Source organism: Taudactylus pleione, unplaced genomic scaffold (assembly GCF_031769625.1).
Source record: "Taudactylus pleione unplaced genomic scaffold, aTauple2 ptg000428l, whole genome shotgun sequence".
NCBI classification, from domain to species: domain Eukaryota; kingdom Metazoa; phylum Chordata; class Amphibia; order Anura; family Myobatrachidae; genus Taudactylus; species Taudactylus pleione.
In genome coordinates this window covers 2,187,055-2,212,121 of record NW_028284830.1, presented here as the reverse complement: position 1 = coordinate 2,212,121, position 25,067 = coordinate 2,187,055, and the positions used below count along the sequence as shown (strand labels likewise).

Below are 25,067 nucleotides of genomic sequence, written 5' to 3'. Positions count from 1 at the left end.
CCACACAAGCCATTTCTCTATCTGCATTCTCCAAAGGAACCATGACTGGATTTAGGGGTCTATTTACTAAGCAGTGTTAGGAGACAGAGTGAAAAGAAAGTGATAAGGTGCCAGCCAATCAGCTCCCAACTGTCATCTCACAGGCTGTGTTTGAAAAATGACAGTTGGGAGCTGATTGGCTGGCACCTTATCACTTTCTTATCACTTTTCACTCTGGCTCCTAACATTGCTCAGTAAATAGACCCCTAAGACTCCATTGGGTCCTTGGCAACATACAGGCTGCTGAGTCCCTGAGCAACAATTCAGTCATGGTGACAGGTTTCATGTTTTGCAGACCTTACGCTGTTATCACAGGACCAGGGGGTCCCTCACTGTTTTTCCAGAAAGCTTAAAACAATCACATGTTACTGTGACCCTGAGGAGCTACTGACCGGAGACGACGTTGGAGAAAGTAAAGCAACCTATGGATTTTATTACTCCTATGAACAGTAAGTAACTTAAATGTTAGGCTATTATTATTAATTTGAAGTAACTTATTTGTTAGGTTATTATAATGTTTCGGTGGTGAATTGAACTAATGTATTAATGACCATTTGGAAGGACTGACTTCCTTTAAATACATCTGCCTGAATAAACATGATTGAAGACAAAAACACACCTAGATAGGATGAACATTTCATGTGAACAATGTGGCTGCTTGCACAATGCCTTCAGCTAGCCTGTAGGTGGCGATATATACTGTAGATTTCTTTAATATCGACAAAACTTAACTGCATCTGGCAATGTAAAGCTGTAAATAGTGAACCACTGACAAAGCTATATATATATATATATATATATATATATATATATATATATATATAAATATATGCACGGTATATATATATATATATATATAAGCAACAAGCAACAGGCAGCACTCAATCAAATTCACAATGCAGCGTAGTATTATATCAACGCCAGGATCGTGTACCCAACCCGTGCATTTAAGTATATGTTATATTTTAAATATTGATTCAAATGGTAAATATATAGCATATTATATTATTTTCTGTCTTGGCCCCACCTCCTATTTCTACTCTTTTTTCATTATCTCTTAATAACCTTCACATCGTGTTTTACTTTTTTTTGTGTATTTTTGTTGCCAAGTGTCCCAAAAGCTTGTTTGTTGCAGACTCCTTAAATGTTCTCCACATATGCACCTTGTGCTGCAACAGTGAGGAGGCTATGAATGTGGCGGTTTCCTGTTATAATCTGTATTACATCCCATCCCCCCCCACAGAGAGCCAGAAGAGGAATGCGACATGACTGTACAAAATGGCAGCCGAGCCCTCTATGTCTGCGAGCACGACGACGTCCGCTTGTTCAGTGACCTTCATGTATTAGTGAAAGAGAAAAGTACAAGTCTGACCCTCCGTAAACGCACATTTGAAGTTGCACGCATAGGTAAGAAAGAACAATATATACTGCAAAATGCCAAAAGGGAACGCCTATTGGTGCTTTGTATGAGAGGTTACATTACTCTGTGTAGACGTGCAACACTTACAGGGGGAAATGGGATTGTAAAGCCGGCGGCTGTTCAAATCCCGACAACGTGAGGCCGAAAGGAGGAAATCCCAACAGCAGAGGTAAGTAACGCTAACCCTCCCCTCTCCCTCCCCTAACCCTCCTTTAGGGGTGCCTAACCTCCCCCAGAGGTGTCTAAAACTAACCCACCCTCCCTGCTCCCTAAACCTAACCCTCCCGGGGGGGTGCCTAACCCTAACCTGCTCCCAGGGGGGGGTGCCTAACCCTAACCCCCCCTTCCCCTAGCCTAACCCTAACCCTCCCGGGGTGGACTCTAAGTCCCCCAGGGAGCCCCCTAACCTAACTCTCACCCCCACGGCTAAGAGGACGGGTGGCTGGACTTACCTCATTCAGTCCTGCGTCGTCCTGGATTCCGGCGTCGCGATTATGACAGGCATCGGTATCTCCATGCCTGTCATAAATCCCTAGCCGGCATTCTGGCGTCGGGATTTTGACCGGCGGTCACATAACTACATCCCCTTAAGGGGAGAGGTATCAAATATAGGCAACCAATCAGCTTCTAGTTTTTATTTGGGATGCAGTTAAAATGCCGGTGGACGGGATTCCAGCCGTCGCCAACTGCCAGAAAAATGCCAACAGCGCTATCCCGAATGCGATCCACATACTGAACGCCGGAATCCCGAAAGTGCGGACTCCTGTGAGTAACACAGTTTCCCCGGGGATGGGGGGTTAGGTTTAGAAGACAGCACGCATAGGGGTTAGATATATACACCACCGGGGGAGGATAGGGTTAGGCACCACTAAAGGAGGGTGGGGGGGGATAGGGTTAGGGTACTTACCTTCCCTGTCGGTATCTTCAGTGATCGGGCTTCCGGCTTCAGCATTTGCTATCATACCCCACCCATTTTATTTATCTAGCACAGTCTATAAAATGACAGAAGCTGATTGGTTGCTATAGGCAACTTCTACACTTAAGGCCTGATTCTGAGATTTACGCTAATGCAATTGCAGCTGCAATCTCTTACGCATCGCAGTTGCTAAAATATGCTAATGCCTTCCAAAGCACAGCCACGCATATGGACGCCCACCGCTACCTTCTCATATCCGTCCAACAACGTGCAACAGCGTAACCATCGGTAACACAACCATTGTGTAACACAAATCACTTCTGTCACACAAGGTAAGTGCACATAAAAAAGAAAGGTAGTTTGATCACGGATAGATAACCTCACGTTATTATACCTGCAGTACATATATTAGAGATAGGGTATGCAGCAGGAATTAGTATACAGCGTTGAGCATCTGTCCCATGTTTTCAGAGTTTTTTTCCTTTTTGGCTTTCTAGCAATAATGCAATATCCAAGTGATGTCACCGTGTTATGGGACGACAGTTCTGAACACTTCCACTTCCATATAAACTGGGAACCTCCGGTATATGACATGCCATTCCTTCTGCAGTACCAGGTGCAGTATTGGTCTGAGAACTCCACTGAGAGACAACAAAAGGTGGGTGATTTTCCCCCTGCGGTTTCCTTGTGTATCTTATATATCTATGAATTATTACATATTGCTTCCTGTGTTTGATACATATGTCCCAGACCCCGCCGGAAGGGTCTCATGGGCGGTATTTGATCAACCGGAACTTTACTTTATTTTTCTATTTGCATTTTCTCTATTAATACTTTATTATCCAAGAGAATTGAACAGTGAGTTAATTCCGGGCTGTATAACTGCTACGGTTTTATTTAAGAATCTCTTATTGAACAGTAGAGGGCTCCAACTTTGGGAGGAGAGGACTCTAGAAGCGCACAGGAATGTTTATTTGGTGCAGTTTGTTTCCATACAGACTGTGAAGGACCAGGAACTACAGCTTCCCCAGCTCACTCCCGGTCTGCGCTACCAGCTTCAAGTCCGAACGTCGTGGTTGGGTGATGAACCCTCATTCTGGGGCCCTTGGTCAGAGGCTGTGACGTTTGACAGTCCACATTCTGCAGGTAGATGACAGTAGGACATTGCAATATACATTTTAAGTGAAGAGTTGGTAACAGAATTGTCGAAAGTAATATGAATCTTCCTAGAAGCAGTTTAATGACGTGCAGCAGCGAAGCATAACTACATTGAAAGAAAAGGGAAATCAATTTAGCAGTATGTTCCTCTTCCTGCATGCTTATTCCTGCACGCTTATTCCTGCACGCTTTTTCCTGCACGCTTATTCCTCCATGCTTATTTCTGCACACTTATTCCTGCACGCTTATTCCTGCACGCTTATTAAGCTCTGGTGTAGCTGTGTCATAAATGAATAGCTGGACAGCTCAGCTAGTTTTTATCTGCAGCAGTTAACTGGTTCCTTGCTTATAAGGCCTGATTCAGCATTGCACGTATGCAATCTGTGCGTGCACAGGATCCGTTCTGCGTGATCACACGCAGCCCCTGCTATGCCTAGGCATTTACAGGTGTTCTCGGTGGAACAAAATGAGATTCTTGGATACAAAGACATTAATCAAGCCAAATAAACAAATATCTCAGTTAAAAAGACATTTATTACAAAGTAAAAGAAAGTATTATAAACACTTATCTTGCTCGTCAGCTCATCTACTTAGGACATAAATGGTTCATTTCCAGGAGCCCCCCACTCCAACATCTTGGAGCTGGAATCTCGCACATCGAGAGAAAGGCAAACTTATACAGTATACAAATCTCCTGCTATCAGGCTCCGGACACCACTTACAAATATGGGTATAAATCTGTTTCCAACCACACTATTGGTTAAATACTGATAAGAGAGCTCTAAGAAACTAATGCATGCAAAGATAATGCCTGGAGGATTTATGGTGTGTCTAGTTTCCACATTCCTGTACCATCTAATGCAATGCCTGACCACCGTCTAATGCCTAACACATTCATAAAATCACTAAATCATCAACAAACAGCAGCCATTTTTGCTCTCCCATTACAACAGGGCCATGCGCCGTTCCCAGAAACGGTACACAGATGTAGTTTCCTGGCAATGCAAGCCAGCCAGCCTGCATAAGCTGAGGCTTACTAAGCTGTCTGGAGCGATAATACTGATAGGGAATTTCTGCCTGGACACAGGCCCTCATTCAGAGCCGGACGCAATTAGCGCTCGCTCGTCCTGAAAATAGTGGTGGCTATTCAAATGAACCGTTCGCTGTTTGCGGTCTGTTCACGCCTCTAGGTCTGAACGAGCGAACAAAACTTACGGTCGTTTTTTGGCAAACTACGCCCCCTGGCCGCTCGCATCCTACGTCATGTCCGCTATTTATTAGATTAATCGAGTACATCGAACAGGGTATGAACTGCTCGCTATTCTTGTGGTCGGTTTTTGCTACCACAATTTTGAGAGCAGTTCTGGCTATAAAATAACCCAGTGACGTGGTTAATGACGCTGCTTTTTTAATTATGCACACCCATAAAACGCCCGTTTTGACCTTTAAGCACGCCTGCGTTCTGATTTCCACTCCCCGTTTTCAAGCACCTTCCCCTGATACCACCCACATACGCCTCATTCTGTCACTCAAATTATCAGGCATTCGCTATTTTGCGAGCACATGAATTTCGACCGCACTGACTGGTTCGCACATGCGTATAACGATCTGTACGCATGCGCAGTTGGCCAAACATCGCTCGGAGCGAACGAGCTGCCGCTTACGAGTGGCTCTGAATCAGGCCCACTGTCTGCAATAGCTTGGAAGGTTTATATCGGCAGCAGGATGCGACCCTCCTATCTGTCAGCCGACAGCTGCCTCTCCGCTCTGCATAGGCCCTCTAAATGTCACTTAAGAGAGGGGGAGGGAGCCTAGTCCGGCGGCTCCCTGGCTATTGGCAGTAGTGCAGCCCTACCTCTGGCTTTCATAGGCTGAGATGATCTGTCTGTCTAAGAATATCTGCCGCTGCCCCACAGTGGAGTCTTAGTCCGTCACCTCTGTGAGTCCTCTATGTGCTCTCCCCCTGAATGCCCTACCACAGCACCTCAGCCTTAGGTACCAGGTGCCCTGTCAGCCACACTCCTCTGTTAGCAGACCTCACGCCAACTGCAGGTTGACAGCTCTGCTCAGATAAACTCCCTCTGCGCGCTGGTCCATTCTCCATGACTGCTACCTCTGACTCTGCCACAACCAACTGCCACTCACTTCCAACTGCCACTTCCCTACCACCTGACACATGTGACCTACTCCTGACCTCTAGAGCAGCTTCTGGGAATTATCTTTCCATATAATCACATGCACATGCACTGTAGTGTGATGCAGTGTCAGATGTAAAACCTTGTGCTGGGCAGGGGCGTATCTATAATGTGTGCAGGGGGCACATGGGCCCCTGGGTCCAGGGGGCCCCACACCGCACACACTGCACCCGTACTTTTTTCTACTTACCTTTCCGAAGTCCCACGTTGGCCGGAGTAGCACTACGCAAAACGTCTGGAAAATGGCTAGTGCCCAGAGTCTACTGCTACTGTCAGTTCACTGGCGGCCACCGCCGTGAGAGGAAGGGGCCACGGACGGGGAATGCACATGGGCCCCCTCCTCTCTTAATACGCTCCTGGCGCTGGGCCCAGTCACCATGGAGATGAGCCCCATCCTCAGCTGCACACACGGATATTCCTTGGGTTGGGGGTGACGCTGAGGCACCACTGCGTGATACCTCATGATGGTGGGGTATCACAAACAGACCTCCAAAATACCTCCTCTTGTCACTGCTCGTTGCTGCATCCCACATACATTTGGGTGGCTTTTCTAATAACTTGCACCACAGGTGGTAGAAATCTACCCAGCTCCCGGCGCTCATAAGGTTAATTAAAATTTAGCAAAGACAACTAGCAGCAAGTGTAAAAAGTTCAGTGCAAACTTCAACAAGGTCACAGTTTAACCATATATGAATATATGGACTATAATGAGAAGCAAAAGATTGTGTATACAATAATAGATGCTGAACAGAAAGACAGCACACTTGAGAACTTCTTTGAGTACAAAGAAACTTTTTATTTTCCAAATAGCAACACTGTATTTTGAAATGTGATTCTTTGTAAATGCAAATTTTTGTCTGTCACAATTTTATGCACTTTTTATATATCTGTGTCATTTTCAAAGTAAAAGTATATATATATAATATATATATATATATATATATATATATAAAGGATAAGTTTTTTTGCTGCATACTAAGGCCCTCATTCAGAGCCGTACGCTCTGAGCAGAGCGCACGCTCTGAATGAGGGCCGAGCTCCATTTTCATGGAGCGTCCTCCTGGACGCTCGTATAGCTGTGGGTCACCACCCACAGGCTATACGAGCGTGCATTTTGATGGCCGCGATGGTCGAGACCATCGCGACCATCGAAATTGCGAGCCGGAGCCTGCGGTTGAGGTTTTCAACCGCAAGCTCCGGAGTGATTTTGGCTCTATCAGAGCCAAAATCACTCCCACTGACATCACTAGTGATGTCAGTGGGCCGGCTTCTGACGGGAGGCGTTCCCGTGGGAACGCCCCCGTCAGGGAGGCACGCCCCCGGCACGCCCACCAAAGGGGGCGTGCTGTCAATCAACATTGACAGCACGCCCCCTTTGATCGGACACAACGAGCGAAGGACTTTCCTTCGCTCGTCGCGTCTGGCGCATGCGCACGACGGAGCTCCCTCCGTCGTGCGCATGCTCAGTGCATAACATCGACCCACTTGCGAGCGGACAGCCGCTCGCGAGTGGGTCTGAATCAGGCCCTAAGTTCACTTGTGTTTTATTTAAAGTCCAATGTGGATGGATCCAAACAAGCACTGCTACCTCAAATTGCGACTTCACCAAAACCGGAACCAATTATTTGAGGAAAAAGATGAAAGGAGCGCACATTGTAGAATCAAATCAATCTTTATATAAATAAATGCATAAAATCAGATACATCTCAGTTAAAACAGCAGTGGGGGCACCAGCTGGACACTTGCTGTATTCATCACTCACTCTAAGGACCTCATTCAGAGGCGCTCGCAAAATACGAGCGCTCGCTCTGAATGAGGGCGGCCACATCTATTTTCCGGCCCGGCCTCCTGGCCACTCGCTAGGCTGTGGGTGACCACCCACAGCTTTAGCGAGCGGCCAGGTTGATGGTCGCGATGGTCAAGTCCATTTCGACCATCGGGGCTTGCGACGAGACCCTTCTGGTAGGGTCTCGTCTGCCGCAAGCCCCAGTGAGCTTTCGGCTCTGCTAGAGCCGGAAGCTCACCACTGACATCACGAGTGATGTCAGCGGGGCCGCACCCAAACGGCAGGCGTTCCGTCGGGAATGCCTCCGTTTGGCATGCCTCCCCCCTGCCCCACCTACAAAACGGTGCGAGCTGTCGATTACCATCGACAGCTGCCCCTTTTGTAGTAAGCCCCAGAGCAAGAGAATTTCTCTCACGCTTCGGGGCTTGCGCACGCACAGTGCGGCCGCTGCACGTGCGCAGGGCCTCTACATCGACCCGCTTACGAGCGCATCGGCGCTTGCGAGTGGGTCTGAATGAGACCCTAAGTGAGCTATCACCAAGGCAGGAGCTTTGGTTTATGTTGTGTCTGGATGTCCATGAGTCGGCTATAAGCAGATGATTCTCCGTCTGAGTACTCGGTGCTGACGCATAACAGTTCCAGCAGTGACGACGAGATTCGGTGGTTATCCGGTCATGTTACACGCTGTTGTTTTAACTGAGATGTATCTGATTTTATGCATTTATTTATATAAAGATTGATTTGATTCTACAATGTGCGCTCCTTTCATCTTTTTTCCTAGAATATATATATATATATATATCTATATATATAGTTAAGCTGTGACCAAGCGCAGTGTATACTTTTCTAATAACTAGTACTATTTATAAATATGTAGGATTAAGCACTGTATGTAAGAAGCCATCAGAAATGTTATTAATTACATTAGACTCTTGGACGACCGTGATTTTTATCTCCTCTTTACAGATGAAATTGGGCTAACGTGTATTACCCCTGACCTGTCCCAAGTTTGCTGCACGTGGGATGGAAACTCTGTTAGCGTGCAAGCATTCTACAGAGATGGAAGACAGCGGTAAAATTCTCTGGGGACGATTCCAAAAAAAGACGTTGGGGGTGGGGGGACATTATCCCAAACTGTCATATTTACTGTTGATATTCCCTGTAAAATCTAAGATAGTTTTGAGCACTATTGCTATTACAAGAAAGTCATTCTAGTTAGTCAGGCAGTCTCTTGGGGGTCTAAGTATTAGGGGCCGGTAACCATTTGAAAGTTTATTATTTTCTTTAAGTCAAGTTAAAATCAATAAATAATTGGGGATTTGGCTTTAGCACAGTTTTAGGGTAGTATTGGAGGCCATCTTAACCCCTTCATACCCTAACAAATTAACCAATCACACTAAAACAATACCGTTCACCTACAACCCCTGCCAATGTCAATCCTCAGAATTCCCGAGCCGTGTCATTAATCTTCCCCAGGCCTAAATGGCCTTACATCTCTTTATGCGCCTATGATAAGCGCCCTCATGTAAATATGACTCTGAGATCTTCTCCCTCAAAAGATTTATGTTACACCTTCCCAATAGACATTAGAGGCTACTGATAGGACCGTAAAGCTGGCCGTGTAGACATTATAACGACACGCTTCCCATGATGGCGTGTGCATGCAGTTCACATGTGATACTGGAAGCAACAGGAATACTCTGTAACCCCTTCCTGTCTTGTTTCTGCAGGATAATACCAGTCATGATATTTTCTCTCTGTACCCAGCAGTGAGGCCTGGCAGACGTGTGAGGACCCTGCTAATGTAACAGACTGTAACTGTGTGTTCCTGGCACAAGATGGCAGATCAATATCTATCAAACTGAATGGAACATCTGTGGATGGAAGCCGGGCATTGTACTATACAGAACAATTTTCTGTTGACCATATAGGTGAGTATGGAATCTAGGGATGGGCTACATCAGAAACCGATTGATGACAAGTGCTCAATGGTTTCTCTACTCAATGCCAGGATAGTGATGGTTGCCACCATTGCATGCTCGTTTTCTGATGGTGGATTAGGCCAGTTCAGCTGTGGACACTCTCTACCCCCTTCCCGTGATGCATGGCTGACAATTGTGGCATCAAGCAGACTGGGTGGGGCTACCATGATGCAGCTGGTTGCGAATCATGTGATCACGCCGCCATCTCACCCAAGGAAAAGTGGGAGGCATGGGTGAATCTATAATGGGTGCAGGGTGGGCATTGCACACATAACCCTGGGTCCAGGGGGCGTACACACCTCACACCCTGCACCCATAAAGTATACATTACCTCTTCGGAGTCCGACACTGCAGAAAACACTGGGGTAATGACATGGGGGCCATGTTCCCGGAGATCTGCGAGTACATAGTGTGAGAGAGGAGGGGGCCTGCATGGAAACTGCACTTGGGCCCCTTTTTTCTCTTAAATCGCCCCTGGCAGCAGGATGTCCTACTCTTAAGTGACCCCTAAATGAGATAATGAAATTAGAAATAAGCCCCAAACCAACTTTGGGTATAACGTCCCACCAACAACATTCCTAGACAACATAATAATAATAATAATAATTATTATTATTATTATTATTATTATTGAAAAATGACCCTAGGTATTATGTATACACTGTGTCTTAGGATCCCATGGTTTAGAAATACCACTGATGATGAGGCTCTTCTTGGTAATTAAACCAATGGGTTTAATACGTACAGCAGTGTTTCCAACTCCAGTCCTCAAGGAAGCCTAACAGGGCATGTTTTATACATCTCCCCACTATCACAAGTGAAATCATTAGTACCACCTGTGGATCTTCTAAAATGTGTCAGCCAGTAATAAACACACCTGTGCACCAACTAGGAGATCTGGAAAACATGCTCTCTCAGGATTCTCTGAAGAATGGAGGTAGAATAAGTGTCACTATGTTCTGAAAAACAATAGCTTTGTTCTGCGCCACAACAACAGCGACACCTAAAGGCCATAAATAGAATGAATAAAGTAAAGCAGGATAGGGCTTCCAACCAGGGCCGAAACTAGGGTGGTGCGACCTGTGCCATGGCACAGGGCACCGCAAGGCAGGGGGCGCTGTTTGGGCCTGTCAGTTTTCTATTAATTATCATTCTCACTTGTAGCTTCCTCTTATTTTATCCCCAGCATCTTCTGGCCTCCCCTATCTCATCCCTCTGGCCCTTCCCAGTGAGGCCATGTCACTTTTTCAGGTGTGTTATGTCCCTATTTGAAATATAGGGGGAGCGCCAATGCTCTTTCTGGCACAGGGCACCAAAAAGTCTAGTTACGGCTCTGCTTCCAACGTCCATATATTAAGCTCGCTCTCTTCTATCTGATCCCAGTGCTTCCGCCTGCACCCAACCTACACGTCCAGGAGCTTCCCGAGAACCAACTGGCTCTTAATTGGTCGAGTGCACTGCCAGGTTTTGAAGAACATCTGATTTACCAGATCCGCTTTTCGGAGGACAGTGAAAAAACGTGGACGGTACTTAGTAACACCTTCCTGTCTTGTTTCTGTTTAATAACAGTCATTCTATTTTCTCTCTGTACCCAGCAGTGTGGTCTGGCAGCCGTGTGAGGACGCTGTTAATATAACAGACTGTGGGGTCTATTTACTAAGCAGTTTTAGGAGACAGAGTGAAAAGTGATAAGGTGCCAGCCAATCAGCTCCTAACTGTAATTTTTCAAACACAGCCTTTGAGATGACAGTTGGGAGCTGATTGGCTGGCACCTTATCACTTTCTTATCACTTTTCACTCTGTCTCTTAACACTGCTTAGTAAATAGACCCCTATAACTGTGTATTTGCAACATCTTGCATTGCAACATGGTTTGCCCTGATGCAAAGTTATTCTTTTATTTTTTACATTTATTCCAGATCAGAATCAGCCCCTGGAGCTGTAGCTCTGTCAGCACCATTGTTAATCCACCCCTGCCTGTCTAAAAAGCGTTGTAGTCAGTTTCTCCAATACTGTTAATAGCAGCAGCCTTTAACCACTTAACTAAAGAAGAAAAAACAATTTCCATGTCACTTGAGTTTAAAATGCATTTTAAAAATATTTTATATATTTCATTTAAAAAAGGGGATGTTTTGCACCCCCCCCCAAACCCCCGTGCCCATAGGTCCCCATTGTACAATCACCTCCCACCCCCATCAAAAATAGCCCCCCCCAATAATATCAAGTCCCACCCCCCTAGGGATAATAGGTCCCTGTGGAAGAGCCCTCTCCCTCTCTCCCAGGGACAATGGGTACAAAGTTTAGCCTCCCTCCCTCCCCATGTGTCACTATATATGTAATATATATATATATATATACACAGTATGTCCCCCCAGCCAAATTTTTTTGTAATGGGCAGCCTAAAAGTCGCTCCCCCCCCAGAGTCAAAAGGTGCCTCCACATCCTTGAACCCCTCCCACCACCAGGACCTAGCCCCGCCCCCTCACCTTGTTGCAGATTGCAACGGAGCATGGTGGATTTAGCAGAATGTCTTCGTTGTTTGCATTGTTTTATCAGCTGTGCAGCACAGCAGATGGAACGATGCAATAAATGATTTGCGGGCATGCACGATCGGACGTCACACTAAGGTGATCCGCACAATGTATCATTCCAATCCGCGTTGGAATGATATATCATGCGAGGGATCGCATAGTGTGTACCCAGCTTTCTAGTGGTGTGCAAATTAATTAGAATAAAAAGTATTTGTGTATGGTGGTACACAATGTGTGACTAGGTACTGTAGAAAGCACACCTCAATGACTGTCCATGTTATGTTGACTGTTGAAGCAAGTCAATCTAGTGTTTCAAGGATGCTTCTAAAAAAACCAACTAGTGACCGATTCTGAGTTGCACGTAATGCGAACGCATGTCAGGACGCCTGGTCGTACATCGATGCAATGGCATCGCCCCTCTCCTGGCATGTCAGTGTAGGTGATTCCTTCCAGCGAGTCTATGGGTGGTCGGCGAGCCGCCCGTACACACATGCAGATGTGCAAGGCATCGGCTGTACTGCACGGTCAACCTGATATGTCTATGAACAACGCCGTACACAACCGTCGATGCACTCTCGGTATATCGTTTGGCGATCAAATGAACAATATCGACAAGTGCGTACCCGGCATAAGCAGCTGGTGGTTAGTGATTATCTCTTCAACAGTGCGGCTCAGATTGATTTAAAAAAAAAACCTTACAGCTAAAATTAAGAAAACTTTAGCAAAACATGTTATTGTTGTTAAGGGTCCTCATATTTATTATTAAGTCAATAATTAGATGTAACCAAAAAAAAAACAAGCTTTGTTCCAACCTGCTGCACATATAGTATGGGGTTAAAAGAGCAGGGTGTGATCGGGAAATCTGGCTACAGCTACTGTATAAAGTTCCATGTTCTATACCAGACTGTGCAGGTCCCAGCAGGCGTTCACCACACAATGCTGTCTTTGATTGCTGGTACAAGCTACATCTTACAGATTAGAGCAAGTCCGACTTCAAATAAAATCCAGGGATTCTGGAGCAAATGGTCCCCTCGCGTCTTCTTCAAGTATCCGTCCAGCACTGGTAAGACTCTTAAAGCATGGAGCATTGTAAACCTCTTGTAGAATTATAACGTGCACAGGAATTATTATTATTATCCTTTATTTATATGACTCCATAAGTGTTCCGCAGTGCCTTACAACGTACAAATGTGACCAAGCAACCAGTGACTTACAGTATAATACAATGCAGGATAATTACATGGTTTATACTAGGGGTGAGCGGGTTCGGATTTCTGAAATCCGAACCCCCCCGAGCCCCCCCGATCCGAGTCCGATCCGAGTCAGGCTCGACTTTTCCCGCCTGACTCGGATCTGAAATCGAGGCAAAACGTCATCATCCCGCCTTCCGAGTCTCGCGGGTTTTGGATCCTATATAAGGTACCCGCGTCGGCGCCATTTTCTCACTCGGCTGTGGACAGTGAAGAGGGAGGGTGGGAGTTAGGGCTGTGTAGTGTAGTGTAGTGTAGTGCTGCTGTTGTCCACTACTTCAAAGTCCATAGGGGCTGGCTGTGTTGTGCTGCTGTTGTTAATAGGGGCTGTGTCCACTACTTCAAAGTCCATAGGGGCTGGCTGGACTGTGTTGTGCAGTCAGTTCTCCATAGGGGCTGTGTCCACTCCAAAGTCCTGTGCAGTGTCCCAGTCCTAAAGGAGTGCTGTAGTGTTGTCCAGGGGGTGCTCTGTCCATCAGGGGTGCTCCCCCCAAGTGCTAAAAAAATAATATATTTTCTGTGTTTGTGAATTGTGTGCGCAGTAGCCGCACGTGCATCAACAAAGTAGTGCCAAGCGTGCGCCTGTGTCATAAGTAAAGGGCCGGCTGGCTTGACCGTTAAAGGGTGCTGTAACCCCCGAAAGTACACTCCAGTCCAAACCAAAAAAAAATTATTTTCTGTGTTTGTGAATTGTGTGCGCAGTAGCCGCACGTGCATCAACAAAGTAGTGCCAAGCGTGCGCCTGTGTCATAAGTAAAGGGCCGGCTGGCTTGACTGTTAAGGGTGCTGTAACCCCCGAAAGTACACTCCAGTCCAAACCAAAAAAAAAATTATTTTCTGTGTTTGTGAATTGTGTGCGCAGTAGCCGCACGTGCATCAACAAAGTAGTGCCAAGCGTGCGCCTGTGTCATAAGTAAAGGGCCGGCTGGCTTGACCGTTAAGGGTGCTGTAACCCCCGAAAGTACACTCCAGTCCAAACCAAAAAAAAAATTATTTTCTGTGTTTGTGAATTGTGTGCGCAGTAGCCGCACGTGCATCAACAAAGTAGTGCCAAGCGTGCGCCTGTGTCATAAGTAAAGGGCCGGCTGGCTTGACCATTAAAGGGTGCTGTAACCCCCAAAGTACACTCCAGTCCAAACCAAAAAAAAAATTATTTTCTGTGTTTGTGAATTGTGTGCGCAGTAGCCGCACGTGCATCAACAAAGTAGTGCCAAGCGTGCGCCTGTGTCATAAGTAAAGGGCCGGCTGGCTTGACCGTTAAAGGGTGCTGTAACCCCCGAAAGTACACTCCAGTCCAAACCAAAAAAAAATTATTTTCTGTGTTTGTGAATTGTGTGCGCAGTAGCCGCACGTGCATCAACAAAGTAGTGCCAAGCGTGCGCCTGTGTCATAAGTAAAGGGCCGGCTGGCTTGACCGTTAAAGGGTGCTGTAACCCCCGAAAGTACACTCCAGTCCAAACCAAAAAAAAATTATTTTCTGTGTTTGTGAATTGTGTGCGCAGTAGCCGCACGTGCATCAACAAAGTAGTGCCAAGCGTGCGCCTGTGTCATAAGTAAAGGGCCGGCTGGCTTGACCGTTAAAGGGTGCTGTAACCCCCGAAAGTACACTCCAGTCCAAACCCAAAAAAAATTATTTTCTGTGTTTGTGAATTGTGTGCGCAGTAGCCGCACGTGCATCAACAAAGTAGTGCCAAGCGTGCGCCTGTGTCATAAGTAAAGGGCCGGCTGGCTTGACCGTTAAAGGGTGCTGTAACCCCCTAAGTACACTCCAGTCCAAACCAAAAAAAAAATTATTTTCTGTGTTTGTGAATTGTGTGCGCAGTAGCCGCACGTGCATCAACAAAGTAGTGCCAAGCGTGCGCCTGTGTCATAAGTAAAGGGCCGGCTGGCTTGACCGTTAAAGGGTGCTGTAACCCCCGAAAGTACACTCCAGTCCAAACCAAAAAAAAATTATTTTCTGTGTTTGTGAATTGTGTGCGCAGTAGCCGCACGTGCATCAACAAAGTAGTGCCAAGCGTGCGCCTGTGTCATAAGTAAAGGGCCGGCTGGCTTGACCGTTAAAGGGTGCTGTAACCCCCGAAAGTACACTCCAGTCCAAACCAAAAAAAAATTATTTTCTGTGTTTGTGAATTGTGTGCGCAGTAGCCGCACGTGCATCAACAAAGTAGTGCCAAGCGTGCGCCTGTGTCATAAGTAAAGGGCCGGCTGGCTTGACCGTTAAGGGTGCTGTAACCCCCGAAAGTACACTCCAGTCCAAACCAAAAAAAAATTATTTTCTGTGTTTGTGAATTGTGTGCGCAGTAGCCGCACGTGCATCAACAAAGTATTGCCAAGAGTGCGCCTGTGTCATAAGTAAAGGGCCGGCTGGCTTGACCGTTAAAGGGTGCTGTAACCCACAAAGTACACTCCAGTCCAAACCAAAAAAAAAATTATTTTCTGTGTTTAGCCGCACGTATATATCAAATCGATATAACATAAATGGAGGACCAAACTTTCTCCGATAAAAATAAAATAGAGAAAGATCAAGAACCACTTCCTCCTAGTGCTGAAGCTGCTGCCACTAGTCATAACATAGACGATAACATGCCATCAACGTCGTCTGCCAAGGCCGATGCCCAATGTCATAGTAGAGGGCACATACAATCCCAAATGGCAAAGTTCAGGAAAATGACCTTGAAAAAGACATTTAAATCAGCTGAAGAGAAACGTAAACTTGCCAATATGCCATTTACGACACGGAGTGGCAAGGAACGGCTAAGGTCGATCCCTAGTATGTTCATGACTAGTGGTTCAGCTTCACATGACGATGGAAGCCCTCCTCCCACTAAAAAAATCAAAAGAGTTAAGCTGGCAAAAGCACAGCGAAGAACTGTGCTTTCTAAGAAGATATCACAAATCCCCAAGGAGAGTCCAAGTGTGGTGGTGGTTGCGATGCCTGACCTTCCCAGCACTGGACGGGAAGAGGTGGCTCTTTCCACCATTTGCACGCCCCCTGCAAGTGCTGAAAGGAGCACCCACAGTCCACTTGCTGATATGCAAATTGAAGATGTCACTGTTGAAGTACAACAGGATGAGGATACTGGTGTAGCTGGCGCTGAGGAGGAAGTTGGCGAGGAGGATTCTGATGGTGATGTGGTTTGTTTAAATCAGGCTCCGGGGGAGACAGTTGTTGTCCGTGGGATGAAAAAGCCCATCACGGTCATGCCTGGGCAGAAGACCAAACATTCCACCTCTTTGGTCTGGCAATATTTCTATCCAAATCCGGACAACAACTGTCTTGCCATATGTACCATATGTAAAGGTGAAATAAGTAGGGGTAGGGACGTCAACCACCTAGGAACATCCTCCCTTATACGGCACCTGCAGCGCGTTCATAAAAAGTTACTGTCAAGTTCAGAAACTTTGGCTAAGACCGTAAGCAGTCCAGGGACACCTAAATCCCGTTGTCCTGTTGTATCCAAGCGCCTGCAAACCACACCATCAACTCCCTCCTCGTCAATTTCCTCCTTAGTCAGGATCGGAAGTAGTCCTGCAGGCCATGTCACTGGCATGACTGACTCTCCTATCCGGGATTCCTCTGGAGGATCCTGCATTGCTACGCCTACTGCTGCCGCTGCTGCTGTTGCTGCTGCTGGGAGTCGTTCATCATCCCAGAGAGGAAGTAGGAACACCACTACTTTTACTAAACAATTGACCCTCCAACAGTCCTTAGCGAGGAGGATGAAGTACGACAGCAGTCATCCTGAAGCAAAACGTATAACTGAGGCCTTGACTGCTATGTTGGTGTTAGACGTGCGTCCGGTATCCGCCATTAGTGCAGTGGGATTTAGACAATTGATGGAGGTAGTGTGTCCCCGGTTCCAAATCCCGTCTAGATTCCACTTCACTAGGCAGGCGATACCGAGACTGTACAGAAACGTCAGAAAAAGTGTCCTCAGTGTCCTGAAAAATGCCGTTGTACACAATGTCCACTTAACCACGGACATGTGGACAAGTGGAACAGGGCAGACTAAGGACTATATGACTGTGACAGCCCACTGGGTAGATGTATCACCTTACGCAGCAACAGCAGCAGCGTCACCAGTAGCAGCATCTCAGAAACGCCAGCTCGTTACAAGGCAGGCTACGCTGTGTATCACCGGTTTCAGTAAGAGGCACACCGCCGACAACCTCTTAGAGAAACTGAGGGAAATCATCGCCCAGTGGCTTACCCCACTTAGACTCTCCTGGGGATTTGTGATATCTGACAACGCCACCAATATTGTGCGGGCATTACATCTGGGCAAATTCCAGCACGTCCCATGTTTTGCTCACACAATAAACTTGGTGGTGCAGAATTTTCTGAAAAGCGACAGGGGCGTGCAGGAGACGCTTTGGGTGGCCCGAAAAATTTCTGGCCACTTTCGCCATTCAGCGACTGCGTGCCGAAGACTGGAGCGCCAGCAAACACTCTTGAACCTGCCCCGCCATCACCTGAAGCAAGAGGTTGTGACGCGGTGGAACTCAACCCTCTATATGCTTCAGAGGATGGAGGAGCAGCAAAAGGCCATACAAGCCTATACATCCACCTATGACATAGGCAAAGGAGGGGGTATGCACCTGACTCAAGCGCAGTGGAGAATGATTTCCGTGTTGTGCAAGGTTCTCCAGCCCTTCGAACTTGCCACACGTGAAGTCAGTTCAGACACAGCCAGCTTGAGTCAGGTCATTCCCCTCATCAGGCTTTTGCAGAAGCAGCTGGAGAAAGTGAAGGAGGAGCTAAGACGGAGCGATTCCGCTCGGCATGTGGGACTTGTGGATGAAGCCCTTCATTCGCTTTGCCAGGATTCCAGGGTGGTCAATCTGTTGAAATCAGACCACTACATTTTGGCCACCGTGCTTGATCCTAGGTTTAAAGCCTATGTGGTGTCTCTCTTTCCGGCCGACACAAGCCTGCAGAGGTGCAAAGACCTGCTGGTGAACACACTGTCAGCTGAAGCGGAACGTGACACGTCAACGGCTCCTTCTTCATTTTCTCCCGCAACTGGGGCTGCCAGGAAAAAACTTAGGTATCCTAAGCAACCCGCTGGCGGTGATGCAGGGCAGGCAGGACCAAGTTTGGACATCTGGTCTGGACTGAAGGACCTGGCAACAATTTCTGACATGTCTACTGTCACTGCATATGATACTGTCACCATTGACAGAATGGTGGAGGATTACATCGGTGACAGCATCCAAGTAGGCATGTCAGACAGTCCATACCTGTACTGGCAGGAAAAAGAGGCAATTTGGAGGCCCCTGTACAAGCTGGCTCTATTTTACCTGAGTTGCCCCCCCTCCAGTGTGTACTCCGAAAGAGTGTTTAGTGCAGCCGGGAACCTTGTCAGCGAAAGGCGTAGGAGGTTGCTTCCACAGAATGTGGAGAAGATGATGTTCATCAAAATGAATTATCAGCTCTTCCAGGGAGACCAGCCTCCAGAAGGTACAGAGGGACCTGTGGTGGTGGATTCAAGTGGGGACGAGTTAATACTTTGTGAGGATGAGGATGTACACACTGAAGAGGGTGAGGAATCGGTGGATGAGGAGGATGAGGATGACATCTTGCCTCCGTAGAGCCAGTTTGTGCAGGGACACATTAATTTCCAGCTTGTTTTGTGGGGGCCCAAACGAACCAATCATTTCAGCCACAGTTGTGTGGCAGACCCTGGCGCTGAAATGATTGATTTGTTAAAGTGTGCATGTCCTGTTTATACAACATAAGGGTGGGTGGGAGGGCCCAAGGACAATTCCATCTTGCACTTCTTTTTTTTCTTTGCATTATGTACAGTTTGGGGCCTAGTTTTTCTAACTGCCATCCTGTCTGCCACTGCAGTGTCACTCCTAGATGGGTCACGTGTTTGTGCCGCCCACTCGTGTCGCTTAGCATAGTCATCCAGCTACCTCGGTGCAACCTTTTGGACATGAAAACACTATTGTGAGGTGTGAGGTGTTCAGAATAGACTGGAAATGAGTGGAAATTAAGGTTATTGAGGTTAATAATAGCATAGGAGCAGAGAAACCAACAAATTCTGTGATTTTAGCTGTTTTTATGCTTTTTTAAAAAAAATACAGATCCAAAACACAAAACCCAGAACCCAAAACACGGAAGGGTGGTTTTGGCAAAACCAATCCAGATCCAAAACACGAAGAAAGATCCAGATCCAAAACCAAAACACAAAACACGAAAAGTGGCCGGTGCACACCCCTAGTTTATACACATGCTGCATTAGCGATCATAACACTCAAATAAACAACAGGGCGTAAGCTACCAGGGTTTAAGTGCTAGAGTGAGGGAAGATGACAGTATAAGGAGAAGCACAAGAGGGTAGAGAGCCTTGATCGTGAGAGTTTACATTCTAAAGGGGCGGGGCAGACAAACAGGGGTGATGAAGTAGTGAGAGCTGATTTGTAGAGAGGTGGAGAATCTGACGGGAAGAGGGAGGGAGTTCCAGAGGTACAGTAGGGAGCAGCATGGGCAAAATCTTGGAGGCGGGAGTGGGAGGAAGTAATCAGTTGGCATGAGAGGCGGCGTGCAATTGTTGAGCGAAGATCGCGGATAAGAGTGTGATGAGGCCAGAGATGTAAATGGGAGAGGATTGGGTGAGGGCTTTGTAAGTGAGTGTAAGAACCTTGAATTGAGTATTGAAGGGGAAGGGGAGCCAGTGTAGGGCTTGTAGGAGAGGGGAGGGATATACACCGGAGCAAATCATCATTGCTCTGGTGCGGGGACAGCTGCTCCGAAAAACAGCTGTCCCATCGGCTTACTTACCTCCTCCCCATCGGCGCGGCTATACATATGTGACCCAAGGTCACGCATGGGCACGGCTGCTGTGGAGCCCGTGAGAAAGCGGCGGAGGGACCCACTCGGACCTCTCTTCGCATCCCCGGAACTCCTTCCATAGGAAGGAGCAGGGCTACGAGAGCAAGCGCCGTCTGAAGATGCCGCTAGTTCTCGTGAGCAAACTCCGAAAATTTTCAGCTTTCGGGAGTTTGCTGAATATCAGGGGGACCCCTGATGATGAATGGCCTGGTAACTAAAATATGCGGAAACTAGTGTTTCCATATGGTTACCGGGCCATTTATAAAAGATGAATAGGCCCCTCAGACATGCAGGGGTAAATTTACTAAGATCCATGTTGGTCCCGATTTGCATTTTTGGGTGATATCACTTTTTTTGAAAATTGGGAATTTACTATCACTAAATTCGGGTGTTTTCTTAATATATTCAGCTTAAAATCAGGTGGTTTAATGCCGCAAATTCGGCCGTTTTGAACAGTAGAAATGATATCACCATCAGCTCAAATCGGAAGTACTTTTCCCTTTTTTAATACAAATCGGGAAATTACCATTATTCGTTTTGCTAAAGTCGCCCATTTTGCACTCAAATCGGGGACTCAATAGAAGTTTTCAATGCACCACCTCCTGAGCTGCGAATTGCCATCGAACATACAGTACACAAATCAGTGTGATTTGTGTATATTTCTGAATAGCAAGTGTGTTGTAAGGGTTAATGTGAGGTCCCCCCCAAAAGGCTAACCAGCCTTGGACTTGCCAGCCTGTCCTGGTACCTAAAATTACGGGAAACAAATCGTGTAGGGTCCCACCGTAAATTAGGTACCAGCACCAGGCTGCAGGACCAGTCCTGGTTTTAATTATAGGGGGAGAAAAATTGTGTTGGGGTCCCGCTATAATTAAAACCAGCACCAGACCCTTTCTAGAGGGGGACTGATGCCACAGCCAGGGGAGCCTTTCACCGGACAGCCCAGCCGCAGCATCAGTCCTGACCACTAGTCAGCCAGGCCAGGGATCCCCGGGGAGTTGGGGACCCTCCAATAAAGGGGTCCCCCTCTCCAGGGCACCCCTGGCCTAAGCTGATAGCCCGGGGCTATTCCCACCACCCTAGGGTGGTGGGTTCATAGTGTACATAGGGCCTGATTCAGACCCGCTCACAAGAGCATATCACTCGCAAGCAGGTCGATGTTCGGCCAGTGCGAACGCGTGGCATGCGTGAGCCCCGGAGCGAGTGAGAACTTCACTCGCTCGGGGCTCGCTACAAAACGGGACGGCTGTCGATGTTGATCGACAGCTCACCCCGTTTTGTAGGCGGGGGGGGGTGGCTGGCAAATGGAGGTGTTCTCGAAGGAACGCCTGCCATTTGTGGGCGGCCCTACTGACATCATTCATGATGTCAGTAGTGAACTTCCTGCTCTATTAAAGCAGGAAATTCACTCGGGCTTGCGGGAACCGAGACCCTACCACAAGGGCTGCCCACCCATCCCCCGCTGCCTGATACCGCCGGCACTCCCCGCTGCCGACACCCACTAATGCCGACCCCCACTGGCAGCATCCCCTGCTGCCAACACCCCCGCTGCCAACACTGCTGGCACCCTGCATTGAGGACACCACCAGCAGCCATGCCCTGCCGACACCATCAGGACCCCCACACTGAGGACACCGCTAGCACCCCCGCTCTGCGGACACTGCCGGCACCCTGCAGTGAGGACACCACTGGCACCCCTGCACTGCCGACACTGTCAGCATACATGCACTGAGGACACCACTGGCAGCCCTGCTCTGCCGACACTGCCGGCACCCTGCACTGCTGCCCCACGTACCATAGACACCGTCAGCGACCCCACACTGCCGACACTCCCACACTGAGGACACCACCAGCACCCCTGCACTGCCGACACTGTCAGCACACATGCACTGAGGACACCGCTGGCACCCCCGCTCTGCAGACACTGCCGGCACCCACGTACTGAGGACACAGTCAGCGACCCCACACTGCCGAAACTGCTGGCACTCCCACACTGAGGACACCACCGGCACCCCTGCACTGCCTACACTGGGCCTGATTCAGACCCGCTCGCGATCGCTATGCGCTCGCAAGCGGTTCGATGGTGGCCCGGTGCGCATGAGCATGACGGAGCCGGCTCCGTCGTGCACATGCGTGAGACCCGGATAGCGACGGGCAAACCGTACCAAAAGGGGGAGTGCTGTCGATGTTGAGTGACAGCACGTTACTATGCACTCAGGACACTGCCAGGGCCCCCACTCTGCCAACACCGCCACGCTGCCAACACTGACGGCATTTCCGCATTGAGGACACCCCTGGCACTCTCGCATTGAGGACACAAGGATAAGTGATACATAATGTATATTGGCTCAGCCAGATTGCAGAGGCTCTTGGTGGGCTGTATGATCCAGTCACACAGGAATGTTGGCCTGGGGTCAGCAGGTTGTGTGTTGGGTACGCAGGGCCGCAACTAGGGGGGGCTGGAGGTGCACATGCAGTGTCCACCAGCCCGGCACCGCAGGGAGGCTCCAAGCCGGACGCCCGCTGAGATGTTATTACCAGCGGGTGCCCGACTCCTTCCTGCAGCGCCGCAGTAGCCGGAGGCTGGCGTTCTCTCCTGAACTCCAGTTTCCAGCTCTCCCCACGGGCACTATGGGAGAGATGTCATGACGTCTCTCCCATAGTTCTGAGCAGCAGCCGGGCGGACTGGACAGTGGCGGACGTAGGAGCCGGGTTTAAGGTAAGTATTGTTTGTTTGTTTGTTTTTTGTGTAAGCGGCACTACAGGGGCATTACTATGGGGGCATTACCATATGGGCACTACTAGAGGGGCATTACCATATGGGCACTACTACATGGGCATTACCTCAGGGGCATTACTATAGGTGCACTGCTGAAGGGGCATCACTATAGGGGCACTGCTGCAGGGGTATTACTATATGGGCACTACTACATGGGCATTACTATGGGGGCATTACCATATGGGCACTACTACAGGGACATTACTATATGGGCACTACAATAGGGACATTGTTATATGGGCACTACTACAGGGGCATTACCTCAGGGGGCCTTACTATAGGTGCACTGCTGAAGGGGGCATTACTATAGGGGCACTGCTGCAGGGGGCATTACTATGGGGGAATTACCAGGGGGGTCGCCAAATTACTGTCTTGCCCCGGGTGACAAAAATCCTAGTTTCGGCCCTGGGGTACAGGATGCCGGCGCTTTGGATCCCGGTGGTCAGAATCCCGATAGGGTTGCAATTCTGAAAGAAGAAGGTAAGTATACTCTCCTTCTCCAACCCCTCCCTCCCTCCCCCAGCCTCTAACCCTCCCCCTAACCCCATTACTTACCGGCGGGATAAGTAGTGGGGTCGGGATTCTGGCGCCAGCATTCTGAGCGCTGGCGTCCCAACAGCCGGGATCATATCTACATCCCGTGTGAAATGTATAGAGGAGAGGTAACCGGGTAGAATATCTTATGGAAGTTTATTTATTTATTAACAGTTTCTTATATAGCGCAGCATATTCCGTTGCGCTTTACAATTGTAAACATTAATAGAACTAAACTGGGTAATAACAGACAGATATATAGGTAGGAAGGCCCTGCTCGCAAGCTTACAATCTATAGGAAGTTATGAAAATGACAATAGAGGTAGAATTTCTAGTGACAACACATAAAAAAGAAAACGTAATAAATATATGTCTGGTATATACTGTATGATAGATGTATATATCACTTCCTTACAGGCTGGATTATACCAATAATCATCTTGTGTTTGGTGATAATCCTGGCAGCTGGGCTTCTCGTATGTTACCGCTTCACCTCTCTTTATAGGTAAGTAATAATGAGAGCAGTTCCATAACTGTATACTTCTCCTAACACACCTATTGCTGAGATCTGATCATGTTCAAATATTCAAACTCGTATTGTGTTATTGTGCAATGGCTGTGCATTTAATGTAATACACACTGTGATAACTTTGGGTAATTAGCTCGATAGATTGGGGTCAGTGGTGCAGTGATTAGGTGCAGAATTAGAGTCCACACATGGCATTCCAGTAAAATAAAGGGGATGGTGCTTTACTTCCAGCAGGGAAATCAGGTACAACACAAAGGAACAGAAAATAATAAACAACCTAGCCTCTATTTAGGGCGTCTAACTCACTTCTTGAGCCCTCTCTATCGTGGTGCAGCTAATCTGCCAATAAAGTCACAGTCTGCTTCTCTGCAGGTCTACAGCCGACTCCATCCTGGCTTGGCTTGGCTGCCACAGCTATACAAACAGTCAGTCCTGGTGGCCTTCCCTGTATCCTACAGATATAGGCCCTGGCTTCCTCAGCCTGCAGCTTCACTGCTTTATTGTCACACAGTAAGAGAGTTTATGGTTCCCCCTTGCCTCCTGCAAGGTCTAGACACAGGCCTCCTGGCCCCCAATGGCTTGGTCAGCTTCACTGGGCTCTCTGGCTGCCACAGTCCCACATGGACTGTCTCCAACAGCAGCCTGACTGGTCTGCCTCCTCATCAGCCCACACCTAAGTTCTCTCCACAAGGCACCCATAGGTGTATCACAACTCAGTATTAACCACTTAACTGACAAATTCTTTTTCCAAAAACCGCTCCAAAATTGTCGATTGAGTTAGGTCAAGAACATAATTTTAAACTTATCCATCACTATTTTCTTTGAAAAAAAAATATTTTTTTAAAACCCAGTATACCATAAAAATGGCAATTTTTATGTTATACTGTAATGATAGCCATTGACAGCTGTACCAGCGATGGTTCAACCATCGTTAGAAGCCATCAGTTGTTTACCAATTGGTCAAGATCTGTGTAGACCACAACTGCCGATGTTTCTTAAACATCAATTGAGGCCTGCCATCGATGGTGCCACATTGATGGCCACCAGCAATGGCAAACCACTTGTTTTCAGTCAGACCATTGATGTTTACAAACCATCGATGGTCGGTTGC

The 25,067-nt window shown here is 47.7% G+C and overlaps 1 protein-coding gene across 1 annotated transcript in view; it reads left to right on the top strand.

Moving 5' to 3' along the window:
- The window catches only part of MPL (MPL proto-oncogene, thrombopoietin receptor), a 63,686-nt gene that overhangs the window by 1,139 nt on the left and 37,480 nt on the right, over nt 1-25,067 (top strand). The window contains exons 2-10 of the mRNA XM_088447292.1: nt 335-488; nt 1,283-1,446; nt 2,873-3,033; nt 3,374-3,521; nt 8,481-8,586; nt 9,282-9,445; nt 10,880-11,022; nt 12,930-13,089; nt 23,845-23,932. Of these exons, the coding sequence (XP_088303418.1) occupies nt 335-488; nt 1,283-1,446; nt 2,873-3,033; nt 3,374-3,521; nt 8,481-8,586; nt 9,282-9,445; nt 10,880-11,022; nt 12,930-13,089; nt 23,845-23,932 (1,288 nt within the window). The remainder of the gene's footprint in view (nt 1-334; nt 489-1,282; nt 1,447-2,872; nt 3,034-3,373; nt 3,522-8,480; nt 8,587-9,281; nt 9,446-10,879; nt 11,023-12,929; nt 13,090-23,844; nt 23,933-25,067) is intronic.